General features: G+C 44.1%; 1 protein-coding gene across 1 annotated transcript; it reads left to right on the plus strand.

The window, feature by feature from the left end:
• Positions 1 to 1,117: 1,117 nt before the first annotated feature.
• LOC128343773 (uncharacterized) lies at positions 1,118 to 15,243 on the plus strand. Its single transcript, XM_053293208.1, has 7 exons — positions 1,118 to 1,544; positions 3,985 to 4,162; positions 9,634 to 9,758; positions 13,369 to 13,575; positions 14,333 to 14,438; positions 14,619 to 14,653; positions 14,872 to 15,243. The coding sequence occupies exons 2-7, from the start codon at positions 4,129 to 4,131 to the stop codon at positions 15,241 to 15,243; spliced, it is 879 nt and encodes a 292-aa protein (XP_053149183.1). The 5' UTR covers positions 1,118 to 1,544; positions 3,985 to 4,128.
• Positions 15,244 to 16,877: the final 1,634 nt, after the last annotated feature.

Raw genomic sequence — 16,877 nt, forward strand, 5'->3', positions numbered from 1 at the left:
CTTCCAAGACCACCTTTTTAAAAAAAACAACCATGCTTTTTCCCTACGTTATTTTCCAAAACGCACACACACACACAAAACGCACAAAAGGATGCACTTCTCCAAAGGTTGGGGCAATAGAAATAAGACTCACAAACAAGCACACATACAGAGGAATGAACTCCATGGAATATGCAGTCCAATTCTAAACATATTAGCAGTGGGAAAATAGATTTTACAAAATGGGGTGGTTGCCATTCAGCAGGCATAGGTTGCTTTAGTTGAAATGAAATGGTTGTTAAAACTCCCAGCATATTTTCTATCACAAATAGCAGGGATTCACCTTTACTTCGGTACAGTCTTATGCAAGAAAACTGTGGAATAACTACATAATTCCCTCCTACCTACCTTAAAAGCAACCCAAACCTGCTTCTGATATGACTAGATCGCACAGGGAATGGGAATCCTTGTACTTGTAGCTTCTCCTCACTCTCCCCTCTACACCAATGCCCTCATTTATGAATGCTTATAGCCACCGGTTAAAATTATTACAAGCGCATTTCACAGGCTTATTGAGAAGGCAAAAAGATTCATCCATCCAGAGGATGCTGCTGCTGCCGCCGCGGCTGTCATCTCAGTAGTAGGCAATCGCTTTTGAATCCTCACGGGCACTTCGGAGGAGCAGAAGAGCTCCACACACAACACCACAAATAAACCCAGAGACCCAAATAACCACATACTTTGCCAACTCGTGGCCAAAAAGAAAAGATCAGACCGACTGTCATATGGCGAGCCGCTTCTGGATCCGCGGGTGTTTTGCCACAACAAGAGTCAGGCATCGGTCTGCCAGCATCAACTCCACTGAAGAAAGCGCCAACTCAACTCGCCGCCGATGTCAGCGGCGATGCAGCAGCATCCATTCCCACCCTCGTCAATATAAGCAGGAAGACCTGCTGCTGTGGCGGTGGCGGCATCGCGTTGTTAAGACGCCAGTCAAGACACCGGCAGCCCTTCTCACCCTCACTCCTTAAAGGGCAGAAGGGTGCCCTTTCTCCCCCATCCGGAAAAGCAAAAGAAAAGCAAATGAGGAAGGAACCGGGGGGGGGGGAGCAGTAGGAAGGGCCCGAGAGCAGCACAGTGTTGGCGTCTCCTCCTTGCAAACAGCAGCTAAGGGGCTCAGGCGCGTAACAATGATAGGGCAAGGGGAGACAGTTGTCTGGGGGCCCCACTGCCTGGAGGGGCACCCCAGGGGCACCTCATGTGACTCCCCATTGCCCCCTGCCCAGCCCCATAGCCTCTCAGCCACTTGCCCTCTTCGCCGTCTCTCCTGCTTGTTCTGCTGGCCCGCAATCGAAGCAGCAGGCAAGCTGCCAAGAGCTCCTTTTCTCCCGCCTCTCAGCTGATCGGCGGGTGGGCGGGGCTTCCACGGAGGCCTCCGTGTAGGCCGCAGTGAAGCCTGAACTCGAGTAGGGCCCAAGCAAGCCAGGAAGGAGGAGGCAGCCAGAGTGTTCTCTGCAGCAGAAGACCCCTTGCTGCCCTGCTTAGCCCAGACCAGCATTTGCCAGGTAGAGTGTGAACTCCTTTTTGTGGTTACCTTTCCCGCCCCCCCCCCCCCCATATATAGGGATCTTCTTGCCATAGGGCTTGGATATGGGGGGCGGGGGGAGGGACCGAGAAGTCTCTGAATATTTATTTTGAAACAGCTTGGAAAATTTGCTGACTTAAAAAAAACTATCTAAAAAGTCCTATAAGTGGCTTGTGTCATGGCAGAAAATTGCAAAAACTTCTGGAACAGTATTTTATTAATTTTATTTATTCATTCATTCATTTATAAATGCACTTATGTTCAAGTTGTTTTGCAACCCAGAAGGTCTGAGTGAGAACTGTGAAGCATGTGTGGTGCTTTTATTTTATTTTTCTTGTGTGTGAACTGCTCCCCAATAACTTGCAGGGACTTCAGGGTAAATCTGGCCAACATGTGAATGCAGCACCTCCATTCCAGAGGAGATGTGTCTTAAAGGGCTTTAAAAGCCTCCTGTGAAAAACCTCCTGCAATCAAACTTGACTGAATTTGTTCAGAATTCTGAGAAAACAAACATAGGTTCACCCTGCATGGTTGAAAGTCTCCTTTGCTAATCTGCAGCGAGGGGCCCATTTTAATAATTCATCTTTCTAGTGTGTTCTAGGCATTAAAAGTAATACAAATGTATAGTACTCAATGTATATCACTATATATTGTGACGTGTGTGTGTGTATTCAGTGAAATGTATTTGCAGGCAGCATACTTATTTTGGAATATCAGACTTAAATCCTTGGGGGCCTGGGGTGTGCGGAGGCCCTGGACTTTGGGGGGGCCATTTTAAAATCTTGTCTCTGGGCCCACTCCAACCTTGCTACGCCCCTGAAGGGGCTGCAAAGTGGGGACTCTCGCTCAAACTAGGGGAGGACAGCGGAGGCCACCTGGAATGGGGAGCAGCCCCAGACTGAACCCGGGCGACGGCGCAACAGCCCCCTCAACCGTGGCGGGGGCTCCCTGGGGCAGACCATGGAAGGGGAGAGGTGCGGCGCCGGGCGCAGCCCCCGTACACGCAGCGCCTCCGGTCTCGGTCCCACCACTGCAATGCAAAATACACACAACTCCACACCGCGGAGGCACCTTCTCCGTCTCCTCAATGCCGTTTCCAAGACTCCGATTGCGACAACACACCGCCGCCCCCCCCTTCAGCAGCCCCGCACACAAAGCCGCCCAATACCTGTGCAACTCTCGGCTGCTGCCGCTGCGTCCCTTAATCCGAGGCGCCTGCTCCGCTCGCCATCTAAAATGGCGGCTCTAACGCGGAGACATCGATGCTTGATTCGTCCCGCCTGAAGCGCCAAGACTCCAGCGGCTCCAGTCGTCCTTTGCTCCGCCCTTTCGCCTCCTCGGAGGCGCTCCTCGTTCCTCCCTCCCTCGTCTCAGCAGGCAGCCCTTCGAAACCAGATGGCTGGGAAACTCTTGCCAGCTGGCATGTGGGGCGGGGGGATTCGAGAACCTAAGTGGGGTCTTGGAGGTTACGGAGAGTCCCAAATGCCCTTGTGGGGCAAGCAAGTCACCCTAGCCCTTGAGAAGGCATGGGAGAGAAGCACTGCCTTGTCTGCCTGCCTCCAGCTTCCACAGTGTAATCAGTGGAGGGGCCTCCCAAGCCTTGTCTAGACTTGCAGGATTAAGGTTGCCAAATCGCTGCCGCACACCCGCCGCCACAGTCGGCGGGCGATCCAGGGGCGGATGGGGGGGGAAGCCACTTTTTGGCGCCCCCCACATGACCCGCCGGGGTGGTGCCTGGGCCACATGCCCCCCTGCCCCCCCTATCGTTACGCCCCTGAATGTAACTCAAGTTCCCACCATTTTTCAAAACATAACCAATAAAATCAAACCTCCACTTCCTTCCAAAATCAAACCAGTACATTTCATCACCCTCAAAAATGAAACTTCTGATCAGGATTCCATGAACTTTTGACTCCTGCACAGCTTTCTTAACACAGGGAATAACCAAGGCAAAAAAATACACCAACATATGTCTTCGTCATGATCCAGTTGATGGTAATATTTTTGTTTTTTTAATGTTCTAAATATGTATTTTATCTTTGATTGCAATAAAGTTTGAATTGAGTTGATAACCAAGGCAATTGCAACATAAAATGTATACACAAAAAGGTTTAGGCCTCATTCTTTCACAACACCTAAAATCTGTTGTTGTCATTCCCCCGGTCGTGATGGGGAACAAATTCATCTGGCCCTCTACTAAAAACACTGTTGATAGAGAAACTTAAGGGTTCGGATGTAGAACATATTACTTATCTTGCGGATGCAATTCCATATATCAATTGTCAAGTTGACATGTTCACCATGTTTTCTTTTAAACTCAGAAAGAAAATTATATGTTCTAAACTGTAGCATTGGTTTTAGCTTAATTAAACTGATGTAACTTCTTGGCATGTTGTCTTTTTCTTCCATGTTATGCTAAGTGATGACCTGTAGTCACAACAATCAACTTATTACTACTATTTACTGCATCCTGGACTGTCCAGGCCAATCTTGGACACGTGGTGGCAACCCTCCTGGCTCTGGTATATCAGTGTTCCATTGTGGATGTCAGGCTTCAGCTGCAGATGGGCCCAAGGCCAGACCCTGACAAGTTTGAAGGTACCAGCTGCTCTTCCCCAACGGGCGAAAGTTAAATACAAATGATGATTGAAATAGTAATAAAAACAGGTATGAGCTGTTTCAAGGCCCCAGAGCATTTGCGGCCATGAAAACATGTTTTTCTGCTTCAGAGGTATGATGAAAACTCAGCTCTCTAGGCATATAATTTTTCACCCCTGAAATTAAAAGTAAAAAACAACAACAAAGTCTTGGTGTTTCAAAAGCCAATCCATTAAGTCAATAAAAAAAGAAATCCAAGACAAATCACGTTTGTAGTATAGTATTATGTGCCCTAGACCCTTCCAAGAAAGGTTGGGCTGGGGACTTGGCACCTTCAAATCTGAGCGTCTATCCCAAACACCCAGTGCTGCGCATATCCAGTTCTCAGCTGGGTGGAGCCTGTGCAATTGGTTGCACTTATTGGGGTTCTGTAAAGGGGTTTCTTCTGCCAACACAGTTTGGTTGCTGATACAAGGAGCCCTTCCCCTCTGATGCTCACGACTGGGCTGTTAGTGTTTTGGCTCTTTCCTCAAACCACCATCATTGCATTGTGGGCCAAATGCCTCTTAAGCAGACCTTTCCCACTCCAAGATTACTTTTACAGGACAGGAGACTTTGTGGTGGGTGGGAATTTACCTCTCCACCTCACTCTAGCCAGGCCGCCAATGTTTTCGGAATCGCCCATCACATGGGACTTCTCCTTTTCTCAGTAAGTGCTTGTTTCCGTTCCGACTGTTTGGAAGTAAATCTTGTTTGATTAGGCTAGATGGATTTTCAGAGGAACACTCCTGATAATTATTGTAAAAGAGGGATTTATTTGGGGGTGGGTGGGTTAGTGCTAGCTGCCCATACATTTCCAGGCAAAATATAAAATGCCAGTGATTACCTATAAAGCTCTGAATGGCTTGGGTCCAGGATATTTAAGGAAGGCCTTCAGCTTCAGGATCCCCTCTGCTTATTAAGAACTTCTAGAGACCAGCTCATGTGGTAGCAACTCAGTCGCCCCAAGACTACAGAATGGACTCTTGTGCTGTAAGAACTTCACCAGCAGCCTTTAACAGAACTCTCAAGACACACTTGTTTAACCAAGCCTTTGATCAGATCTAGGTTGGTTCTGTTGTTAGTGCTGTTTTAAATTATCCTTCACTGTTAATTGCTTTTAATCTGATGTTTGTTGCTCCCCACCCCCACCCCCCGCAAAAAAACCTCTCATCCCTCTCCACACAAAAGTCTAAGCAGATTAGACCTCACCCAAATTTCACTAAGTTATGCAAGTAGTGAACTTTGTATCACGATTATGCTGAGAGGCAACCTGAATGCAGATTGCAGTTCAGTCATTGACAAACCTCCTTACAAAGATAATTCTCCAGCCAAATGCAATCCTAACATATTGGGCTGGAAGGAAGTCTGGGACGAGGCAGGAATACAAATATCACATGAATCCCTTCCTGCCACATCAGGTATACGTATTTATTATTATTATTTATTCAATTCTATACCGCCCTTCCAAAAATGGCTCAGGGCAGTTTACACAGAGAAATAATAAATAAATAAGATGGATCCCTGTCCCAAAAAGACTCACAGGCTAAAATGCAACACAAGATAGACACCAGCAACAGTCACGAGAGGTACTGTGCCGGGGGTAGATAGCACTAGCTGCCCATTCATTTCTGGGCAAAATATGAAGTGCTGGTGAATGTGGCTACCCATAAAGGTCTAAATGGCTTGGGCCCAGTCAGTGTACCTGGGAAAGCACCTTCAACTTCAGGATCCCCACCGCTTATTAAGATCTTCTAGAGACGTTCGCCTGCAGTTGCCAACAACAAACCAACAATTCCGATAACGTAACAGAAAACAAAATCAATTGAATATATACATATAAATTATATTGAAGGTGAAACAATCATGTGCATAAAGTGATATGGATGAATCGTAAGATCAGTCAATAAGATGTAACATTCAAACATCAGCACAAATATGAACATAAGGACAATGGAACAATAAAGTATTCCCCAAATATGAAAACATGTATGATATTTCAAAATGGATGAGCACCACAGCTTTCAGTAAGCACATTAAGTTTCGGTAAACTTTTTCAACTTCCTAAAGTCCAATGGTTCTCGAAAAGATATCAGTAGCATCTTCTTAATACTTCTGTTTTGCATAATAGATCCTTTTCCATGGGAGTCCATGAATCGTCTCCCACCAAATGTCCATTCTATAAAAATATATACTCATTTTTCCAAATATGTATTGATACTGTAATAGTGATCTACTTATTGTGTAATAATAACCTCATGGCCCTTTATATAAATTTTTATATAATACTCAGAGCAGTTAAATGTCCCCAGTTAATTAATAAAATGCATATATTTATAAACGTTAACAATAAGTCATAAAATAAATTGAATTAACATTAATCATTGTTAACCTCTTATAAACTGTTTTTTTTACATTAGTAAAAAAAATTACCCCTATAAATAGTTACCATTATTACAATTTATAAATCACTGTACTCCATTTTAAGTAAAATCCTCACTAGACAAATTTGCCTATATAATGTGATGTGTGAAAACTCACCAGTGTAATTTCTCATAACATTCCCACGGGGTTATCAAGGACCTACCTCCTTAAGGGTTTCCAACAGACTGAGTAACTTGTGTTTAACTATAGCGATTTATAATAGGTATATTAAAGTCTGTTGGTTAATCCTAAAATCCTTAAAGGGATAAAACCATCTATGTATTAAAAATAAAAATGGCCATCTTAAACATATAATTAATTCTTTATAGATATGGAGATCTAAATGTTCATTGAGTCCCATAGGAGATGTGGACTTTAAAGTAAAGATTCAAAAGGCTACTCTTTGGTTTAGTCTAGAACTAGAACTCTTCCCTTTTGCTTATATTAACTGTCACTCTTTCAATAGCAAAGAATTTCATTGTTTCTGGTGAGTGTTTAAATTTAATAAAATGGGCAGTACGGGGGCCCTCCATATTTTTTAGTTCTAATTTTGCTCTTATGTTCTGTAATTGAGATTCTCAAAGGTCCACTGGTCTGACCCACATTAAAAAAAGACCACAGGGACAAACAATAGCGCAAATGACATCTGTGGATTCACAGGTAGTGTAAAAGTCTGAAATATGATTTTTCTTATCAGCTGGATTGATGAATTCTTTTGTGGGTAAACATTCATGACAACATGAACAATGTTCACACTTCCAATGTCCCCTTACATCTGTAGTATTGATTTGAGTCCTAGCTATGTCTGAATGGACTAACTGATCTTTTAAGCTATATTTCAATGTTTAAAAATAATCTGTCTAATGGTCCAAGCTTTGGAGCTAAATTCAAGATACCAATACAGTCTCTTAGGTTTATCATTACTATGTCTTTTATTGACTTATCTTATATGATTCATCCATCTCACTTTATTTACATGATTGTTTCACCTCCAATATAATATATATTTATATATTCAATTGATTTTTTTTGTTACACTATTGGATCTATTGGCTTGTTGTTTACATTATTATTCAGATCTTTTAGGTTACGTTTTACACTTGCCGTTGCCACCAGCTCATCTGATGACAACTGAGGGCTGAGCCTTTTCCATAGTCACCCTATGGCTCTGGAATGAACTCTGTGTTTTAAGAACTTCACCAGCAGCCCTTAGCAGAACTCTGAAGACACACAACCAAGCCTGTTTAACCAAGCCTTTGATCAGATGTAGGTTGGTTCTAATCAGATTAGACCTCACCCAACTTTTACCTCCTTACAAAGATAATTTTCCAGCCAAATTCCATCCTAACACATTGGGCTGGGAATGAAGTCGGTGGCCAGCAGGAATTCAGCTATCACATGAATATATAGAAAGTGGTTGTGGCTTTCTGCCTGGAAGATTAATATCGTGGGTAGTAAAGTGCCTTCCCAGCTCCCTTGAGAAGTCCATAATGCTAGGGAAGTAGCATTAGGTGGATGGACTAGATTGCAACAGCAATGAATGCACCACTGAGAGACGTTAAAGGCCAAGTTGAAGACAGATCATCCTGGAGAGAATCTATCTATGTGGCCGCTAAGAGCTGACACCGACTTGAAGGCACTTAATCAACCAATCAATCATGGTGTCTTCTGGATGTTCGTAAAGCAGAAATTAATAAATTGTTGTAAACCGCCCAGAGACTTGCATTTTGGGCGGTATATAAATATTTATTATTATTTATTTATTTAAAATATGTATACCCCGCCCCTCCAGTGCACTACTGCTCGGGGTGGCTCACATGTTAAATAAATAAATAAGGGGCATTTTTAGCAAGTGATTGGGGAAGCTGCACCTATTCAACTTTTGCGTGTATGCATTCCTTTTCTCCAGACCAATGTTTTGCTGAAAGAGGAAGGCCAAGAGTTTGGGTGAATTAAGCCTATGCACTACGTGTTGGGACTTGTATTCAGCCATAAGTCACTCTTGCACCTTTCCTGCTTATTCCTTCCTTATACCAAGTCAGACCATTGGTCCATTTAGCTAAGTACTGTCTAAGCTGACTGCCAGCACCTCTCCAAGGTGTAAGGCAGAAGTCTTTGCAAGCCCTACCTGGAGATGCTGCCACAGATAGAACCTGGGACCTTCAGCATGCAAAATGGGCCCATCTCCTCCACCTCTACTGCTTCTGATTGGCTGTCTACATGCTGAAGCTCAGTGCACCCTGCCCTCCCCTCACTAGGCCTGGCTGACAGGCTTCAGAAAATCAGCAGTGAGTACTCTCATTGAAATGAGTAGACCCATTAATTTCCAATAAGACTGCTTATGAGTAATTTAGTGTGGATGTGAGGCAGTAACTGGAGTAGCCTTTCCCCCTAACTTTGACATGAAATTGTGTGTGTGTGTGTGTGTACACACATGTTACAGTAAGCACATTCTCTCATGAGATGGGCTACTCCAGTTACTGGCTCACATCCAGATAAAGTTGCTTAAGAGCAGCCTTTTTGAAATTAAAGGGACAAATTTAACTGTTCCATTAATTTCAGTGGGAGTGCTCAGGAGTATCTTAGTCTGGATGCAAGGGATTGACTGGAGTTGCTTGTCTCAACTGTAACCTTTGAACTAGTAGGTACATACACACATACATTAAGAGATCTCTGTGGGATACCCAAGTTGAAAGTTTGAGAAAGGAGGGGTAAACGTATTGAAAGGGCTTGGGTATAGATGAGCCTTTTCAAATAGGGGTGAACCAGAGGGGTTTCATGGCAGGCCACAACTCTGCTGTTCTAACTCTGTCCACACTACCCATGTCACTCTCATTGCAGACCTATTTTGAAAAATTACCAGTGCATCCTGGCTTTGGCATTTGCAGTCAATGAGCTCAACAAGTATCCAGTTCTCCTCCCCAACTTAACTCTGGGGTTACGTGTCTTTGAAGACAACTATTATGCAAAAAAATCCTATCAGGACACACTGTCTCTGCTCTCTGCAGGCAAGCAATTCATTCCTAACTACCAGTGTGACAGACAGGCCAAGTTGGTATCCATCATTGGGGGCCTGGATTCCAAAATTTCAAAGCAGATGGCAACTATCTTGGGAGTCTTCAAGATCCCACAGGTAGGAAGCATTTGCAAGGGGGTAAGGGGTCCTTATGATGATGATTAAAATATTTATATACTGCTTTTCAACAAAAGGTAATCAAAGCAGTTTGTTTGTTTGTTTATTTAAATGATATACTGCCCTTCCAAAAATGGCTCAGTTTACATAGCAAGAGGAAGAGGTAACAAGCTTGCTTTATTATTTAAGATATTTTTATCCCAGAAAGGTCAACAAAGCAGCTTATAAACAATAAAAACTTAGCAACAATAACCCAACAAAATTTATTTATTTGATTTATATACCTCCCTTCCAAAAATAAATCAAAAAGAATAGGAAACAAGAAATTCATGAGAAACAACCAGCGGCACAAATTCATAAACTCTTTGGATCCCAAATGCCCTCTGAAATAAGGCTGAATTCACCCAATATCTAAAAGATAACAGAGACGGGGCAAAGTGTGCATTGTATACTCTATGTGCCACCACTGAGAAGGCCCTGTCATGCTCCATGTTCCCCTCCATGGAGATCATGAGCAGCACCACACAATGACCTAAATGTGTGAGTTGGTGAATGGGAGAAGGCAAGTGCATTTGGTACCTCATGACTTCAGATCATTAAGAGTTTAAAGGTCAAAACCAGCCCCTTGAATCATGTATTTCCAGTTCTTCTGAGAATGGGATCTGGCATTGGACTTTCTCTGCTAGGATTTCATGTGGTCGCCAAGAACCAATTTAATCCAAGAGGAACAGAATTAAGTGGTACTATTAGGTACCTGTGACTATTCCAGGAAGAAGCTGGCTGCCCTCATATTAAGAGAGGAAGTGATGGAAATAGAAATGAAACTATGTCCAGAAATTCTTCAAAAATTCACCAGACCAGCTGTACTGGTTTCCTCAACGTCCGTTTCCAACCAGAAGCCTCCTTCCTCCTAGCCAACCACTGATAACAGGTTCCCTTCCTTTCTAGACAATTCCTTTCTATCTTCCTTTCAGCTTCCTTTCTAGACAATCCTTTCTTCATGGTAGCAATCTATGTTATCCATCATTTATTCCAGGGTGCCCAGTTTTCCCCTCTTGCAAAGATGTGGAATTTTTCAGGCATTCAGATTCAGACATCAATATGCAGGTGCCACTTGTTAGTCTCAAGGCAATGTGGGATCAGGCCTTCTCAGTAACCGTCCCTAGATTGTATAGATTATATCCCCGTGTATATAAGAGGGTTATCATCCCTGGAGGCTTTCAAAAGAGCCATGGCTTAAAGTGATTTTATTTCTGACACTGCACCGCCCTGAGCTGTTTGTGGATGGGTGGTATATTAATATATTAATGAAATAAATAAATAAATACTCATTGGGGGAATGCAAAATTCTGCCCCCCCCCCTCAAGCTACTGGATGCCATATTTGCCATCCCTGTTCCTTATGAAGCAAGGTTACAAGATTTTGGGCTTTTTAACTTAGAAAAAATGTGACTTGAAGGGAGACATGATTGAGGTTCACAAAATTATGCATGATGTAGAAAGGTAAATGTTTCTCCCTCTCCCACAATACTACAACCAGGGTTTTCCCATTAAACTGATGCCCAGGAAAGTTAGGACTGACAAATGGAAGTTCTTTTTCACACATTGCATAATGAAATTATGGAATTCTCAGCCATGCAGTATGGGGATGATGGCCACCAGCTTGGATGGCTTTGAAAGACAAATTCCTGGAGGCCAGATCTATCAATGGCTAGCAGTCCTTAGGGCTATAGGATACCTCAAGGCTTAGAGGCAGGATGCCTCAGAATCCTGGTTGCTGGGGAGTCTGTGGGCTTCCCAGGGGCATCTGATGGGTCACTGTGGGAAACAGGGCACTGGACTGGAGAGGCCTTCTTGGGCCTGATCCAGCAGGACTCTTCTTATTGTAAATCAGCAGTAGCTTCCTAGCCTATTCACAGACACAGAAGAGAAATAAGCCATATGGTAGGGGTGTGGGAAATAAACATGCCGAAAGGAAGCCTGTTTGCCTTCCTCCTGCAACAAGGAATTGGAGCAGAGGTTGTCCATCTCCTGCCTGCACACCCTTCAGATACAAATTTCAAGAAGTTTGGACAAAAGTGGGGGTATTTTCTGGGCTGAGAGTCATGCCCTGTTGTCTGCTCTTTTCTTCTTCTAAAAAGGATGCGTCTACGTAATGTGGTATAGTGCATAAGCCTTGATGACTGGAAATGTTTTGCAAAAGACAGGAAGATGTTTATGAGCTATCTTTCCTATTATAATTAAATAGCAAAGGGGGAAATGCCAATACACCTCTTCCAGTGTATTGAGCCGAGTGGAAGAATAACACTAAAGGAAAGCTTGCCTTCCCCACACTAGGGGGAAAATGATTTTTCTCCCCATTTGTCTTACAACCCGTCTCCCATTTCTAGCTAGGTTTCAAGTCAGCAGACCCTGTTTTGAGTGACACGGACAGTTCCCCTAGTTTCTATCAGATTGACCCCCAGGACACGCTGCAGTGCATGGGATTAGTCCGGTTACTCCAGTATTTCCAGTGGAATTGGATTGGGATCGTTGCCTCAGATGACGACAATGGGGAAAATTTCATCCGGAGTCTCACACCAATCCTTGCCCAGCATGATATCTGCGTGACCTTTACTGAAAGACCTACACCCGAACTGTTTTTGTATCCTATACTTACAGATGAACGGTACAAACAAATTTTGGCAGCTCTTCAGAGTAATGCCCAAGTGGCAATTCTCTCTGGAGACTCCAATGTCATACAGAACTTTATAACATCAGTCTCTTTCTTTGAAGAACAGACACACACTTCACTTGACAAAGTTTGGATCCTGACCTCTGAGTGGGAATTTGCTGTGGAGGGATTTCAGTATCAGTGGTGGTCTGTCAGAAATTTCCATGCTTTGTCTTTCACAGTCCACACAGGGGCTGTGCCCGGATTCCAGAGTTTCCTCAGGGCTTTGGATCCCTACCACCCCCAGGGAGATGTCTTTCTTCCAGACTGGTGGGAGGTTGCATTCAACTGTGAGGTGCAGAAGTCAGGCCAGACCCCGGAAGAGGGGAGGAGGATCTGTACAGGGGAGGAGAAGCTGGAGATCCTGCCGGCCTCTGTGTTTGAAGGGAGCATGGCTGGCCACAGCTACACCGTTTACAATGCCGTTTATTCTGTGGCACACGCATTACACGCTGCGTGTTCAAGATCACAACGTGGGCTGAAGTGGGACAGCAAGAAGTCGCTTCTTAATGTGAAGCCGTGGCAGGTACAATTCTCCCTCAGAACTGCCTCTTCTGACATCAGTTAACAGGTAAAATGTGTCGGGATGTAGTTTTAAATGGCACCTTGAACTCCACTCAAATGTGTCCGTATTACATACTTTTCTCCTCCTTTTCTCACTAACCAAGCCTTCCCTGCACTTGTCATTGATCTTGAAATTCCTAGATCTTTTTTTAAAATCAGTGCAACCCCATCATAAAACCATGCATGCCTGTATTACAGCACTATTTCACCAGGTAATGCCAACACAGTAATTAAACCCTTATGAGACGGAGGGGGGAAATACATTAAACTGCAGCTTCCGAGGGCAGGTATTTAAAATCTCTCCTGTCCAAATTTCCAAAATTTGTCATTCCAGATTCATGCTTCTTTGGCCAATATCCACTTCAACAACGGTGCTGGACAAGAAGTGTCTTTTTCAGAAAAACAGATGAAGTTTTCTGGGTTTGACATTTTGAACTGGATCGTCTTCTCCAATAGCACTCTGGCTCGACGTAAAGTTGGCTGGACAAATCCAAAACCAGATTTCAACATTAACACTGATGCCATTTTGTGGCCTAACCAGGTGAGGACCAGGTGCTGATTCTTGGTTCACAAGGGGATATAGAGGACCTTGTGTACTTTTCTCAGGAGAACAATTGCAAGTCACACACAGTCCTTTGTATGCAATATTGCATCCTGTTCAAGGTAGATTTCAACCATTTTTGATGAAGGGAAACCTGTTAAGATTTCACTCACTGAAATTTCCCCCCTTTCAGACACTACCTTCTTCACGCTGTGTAGAGTATTGCTGTCCAGGGCAGAACAGAAATGTCCTAGAGGGGAAACCAGTTTGTTGCTATGAATGTGCCCCTTGTCCAGAAGGGACATTTTCTAACCAAACAGGCAAGTTCCACCAGAAGTAGACACAAATCCATATTAAAATGGTGGTGGGGACGAGAGGCGGGGCTAAGAGGATGTCATTTATTTTTCACGTTTAGTGAGGAAGTGTCCTTACATTGGAAATCTTCAGAATGTGTCATCTCGTTTGCATGTGTCTCTGTCTTGAAATTGTTGGCTTTCTGTGAGTCTATTTAAACACTTTGTGCAAGAAATATAAAATGTTTCTGCTGTGTAGTGTTGCATAGAAAACTGCAGTGAGATTGAGGTATTGACGCCAGCCCCTATATCTGCACACCTGGTTCTTATTTGTCTCCCTGTGGCAGCCATTAGATCAGAAAAGCTGCTTCTGGAAGGGATGCAAGTGAAAACACACAAGGCATATCCTCCTCTCTGCTAGCAAAGAGTTCAACAATACCTCAATTACAGATTCCTCATTACAGATGCAGTTCGCTGTGACGTGTGCCCAGAAGATCAATACCCAAACCAGAACCAAGACCAGTGTGTCCCCAAGAATATCCATTTCCTCTCGTATCAAGACACACTGGGGTCCGTTTTGGCTTCTCTTGCCTTTCTACTGTCTCTGATCACATGTTTGGTGCTGGCCATCTTCATCAAATACCAGGACACACCCATTGTCAAAGCCAACAACCAAGACCTCACTTACATCCTCCTCATCTCCCTCCTGCTCTGCTTCCTCTGCTCCTTCCTCTTCATCGGTCAACCCAGGAAGGTTACCTGTCTTCTTCGACAAACTGCTTTTGGTATGGTCTTCTCTGTTGCTATTTCTTCTGTGCTGGCAAAAACTCTCACTGTGGTCCTGGCCTTCATGGCCACCAAGCCAGGAAACATGGCAAGAAAAATACTGGGCAGACAGCTGACAAACTCCATTGTCGTGGCCTGCCCCCTAATTCAAGTTGTAATATGTGCTGTGTGGCTAGGAACCTCTCCCCCCTTCCCAAATCTGGACTTCTCTTCTCAGAAAGGCGAGATCATAGTGGAATGTCATGAGGGCTCGGTCACCATGTTTTATGCCGTCCTGGGTTACATGGGCTTCCTGGCCCTCGTCAGCTTCACGGTAGCTTTCCTTGCTAGGAAACTGCCAGACAGCTTCAATGAAGCCAAGTTTATCACCTTCAGCATGCTTGTGTTCTGCAGCGTCTGGGTCTCCTTTATGCCAACCTACTTGAGCACCAAGGGGAAATTCATGGTGGCCGTGGAGGTCTTCTCCATCTTGGCCTCCAGTGCTGGTCTCCTGGGCTGCATCTTTCTCCCTAAATGCTACATCATTCTTCTGAGGCCCAATCTCAACAGCAGAGAGAGTCTAATAAAGAAAAAGAATCAGAGCATCTAGTACATGGGATGATTTACTACTACTGGAGGAAGAACAGGTCATAAATACAACAACTTCCAATCAATAAATCACAATTCACTATGTGTCCCCCCCCCATTATAGATATTGCAAGATTTATCCAGGAAGAAATATGATAATCCTAAATAAATAAATAAATAATAAACAACCCTCAAAAGACACCTGGGATGAGGTAAGGATAGCTATCAGTTTAACTAATAATAGCTGACAATTACAAACATGCCTATCACCAGAAGGGACATATATTAACAATAAGAAAGAAAGAAAGAAAATGCAGCAGAGTGGTACCAGAGTGGTACATCACAGACAGCTATCAACACCAACAGGCACTAGCAACATGGCTACCATCACTTTGGCATTAGCTTGCTAGATTTAGGATTGGTGCAGTAAAGTTGCCACCGGCCCGTCTGGTGGCTACTCAGGGACAGGCCTCGCCTTCTCCATTGCTGCCCCGAGGCCTTCGGAAGAACACACTTCCTGCTGAAATAAGAGCCTCCCCATCTCTTACAACTTTTTAAAAGGCGATCAGGATGCATTGTTCACCCAGGCTTTTTATTAGGGATGTGCGTTTCGTTTCGGATACAAAACGTTTTGTGCACAAAACAGGCCATTTCGGCTGTTTTGTAGCCAAAACAAAACACCCAATGCTCAAAACAGAAAATTTTGTAGCCAAAACAAAACATCCCTGTTTCGGATACAAAACATTTTGTTGTTCCGGTTGTTTTGGAACTCCATTTTGCAATCGTAAAAAGTCTTTCTCCTTCAGTCTCCATTTTGAGTTTTGACATCTGTTTGAATTTCCAGCCCTTCCAGCCCGCAGATTGGCCAGCGAAAGCATGGGCTGATCTGCCGGCAATTGCCTCCTTATTCCTTTTAAGCAAATTTAAGGGTAAATTTTACCCTCATTGGCCAGTGGGGCGGTGTGCATTTCATTGTTGTTGTGTGTAGATCAATTGCATCTCAGGCGGGGTGGGGGGGGATGTGGATGTGCATGACCTTTGGAAATCCGCCTGATTTTTTCCAATGCTCTGCTGTTGTTAATGTGTGATGTTGATGTTATTTGAGGTAGATTCAGGGCAGAAAGGGGGATTTGCGGGCAGAATAGTAGTTCAGGTGGTAGTGCCCCAATGGGTGCCTGCTGCCACCCAGATTCCAAAGGAATTGGGAAAAGGGCTGATTTTTAAAGAATTTCTGAAGTTGAGATGTCTTTGGGGCAGATTCGGGGAAGAAAGGGGGCCTGAGGGGGAAAACAGTGGGTTGGGTGTCAGTGCCCCAAGGGGTGCCTGCCACAAGCCAGATTCCAAAGGAATAGGACAAAGGGCTGATTTCTTAGGAATTGTTGAAGTTTACGCTTCTTTAAGGTCCCCCCCCCAGGGAATAATGGAGGTTTCAGCAGACCCATAACTTCACCAGGGGGGCACTGGGGTGGCCGAGAGCGAGTGTTGGTGTAGTGCACATAGGGTGCCAACCACCCCCATGGGTTGCTAACCCATGGGGTGCTAGGTTCTATTGTTTCTGAGGTGTTCTGAGTGTAGATTCTCTGGTAGCATATGAGATTTTCAATGACAAACCATGAATCCACTCTCATATGCTACCACAGAATTTGAATCTACACT

The sequence above is a fragment of the Hemicordylus capensis genome, chromosome 2 (assembly GCF_027244095.1).
Source record: "Hemicordylus capensis ecotype Gifberg chromosome 2, rHemCap1.1.pri, whole genome shotgun sequence".
Lineage (NCBI taxonomy): Eukaryota > Metazoa > Chordata > Lepidosauria > Squamata > Cordylidae > Hemicordylus > Hemicordylus capensis.

What these genes read in the sequence shown, in the direction of transcription:
- LOC128343773 (XM_053293208.1), top strand. Translation starts at nt 4,129, where the DNA reads ATGGGCCCAAGGCCAGACCCTGACAAGTTTGAAG. An exon ending in GAGTCTTCAAGATCCCACAG is followed by an intron (nt 9,759 to 13,368) that starts GTAGGAAGCATT and finishes TTGTCATTCCAG; the next exon opens with ATTCATGCTTCTTTGGCCAA. An exon ending in TCGTATCAAGACACACTGGG is followed by an intron (nt 14,439 to 14,618) that starts GTCCGTTTTGGC and finishes CGGTCAACCCAG; the next exon opens with GAAGGTTACCTGTCTTCTTC.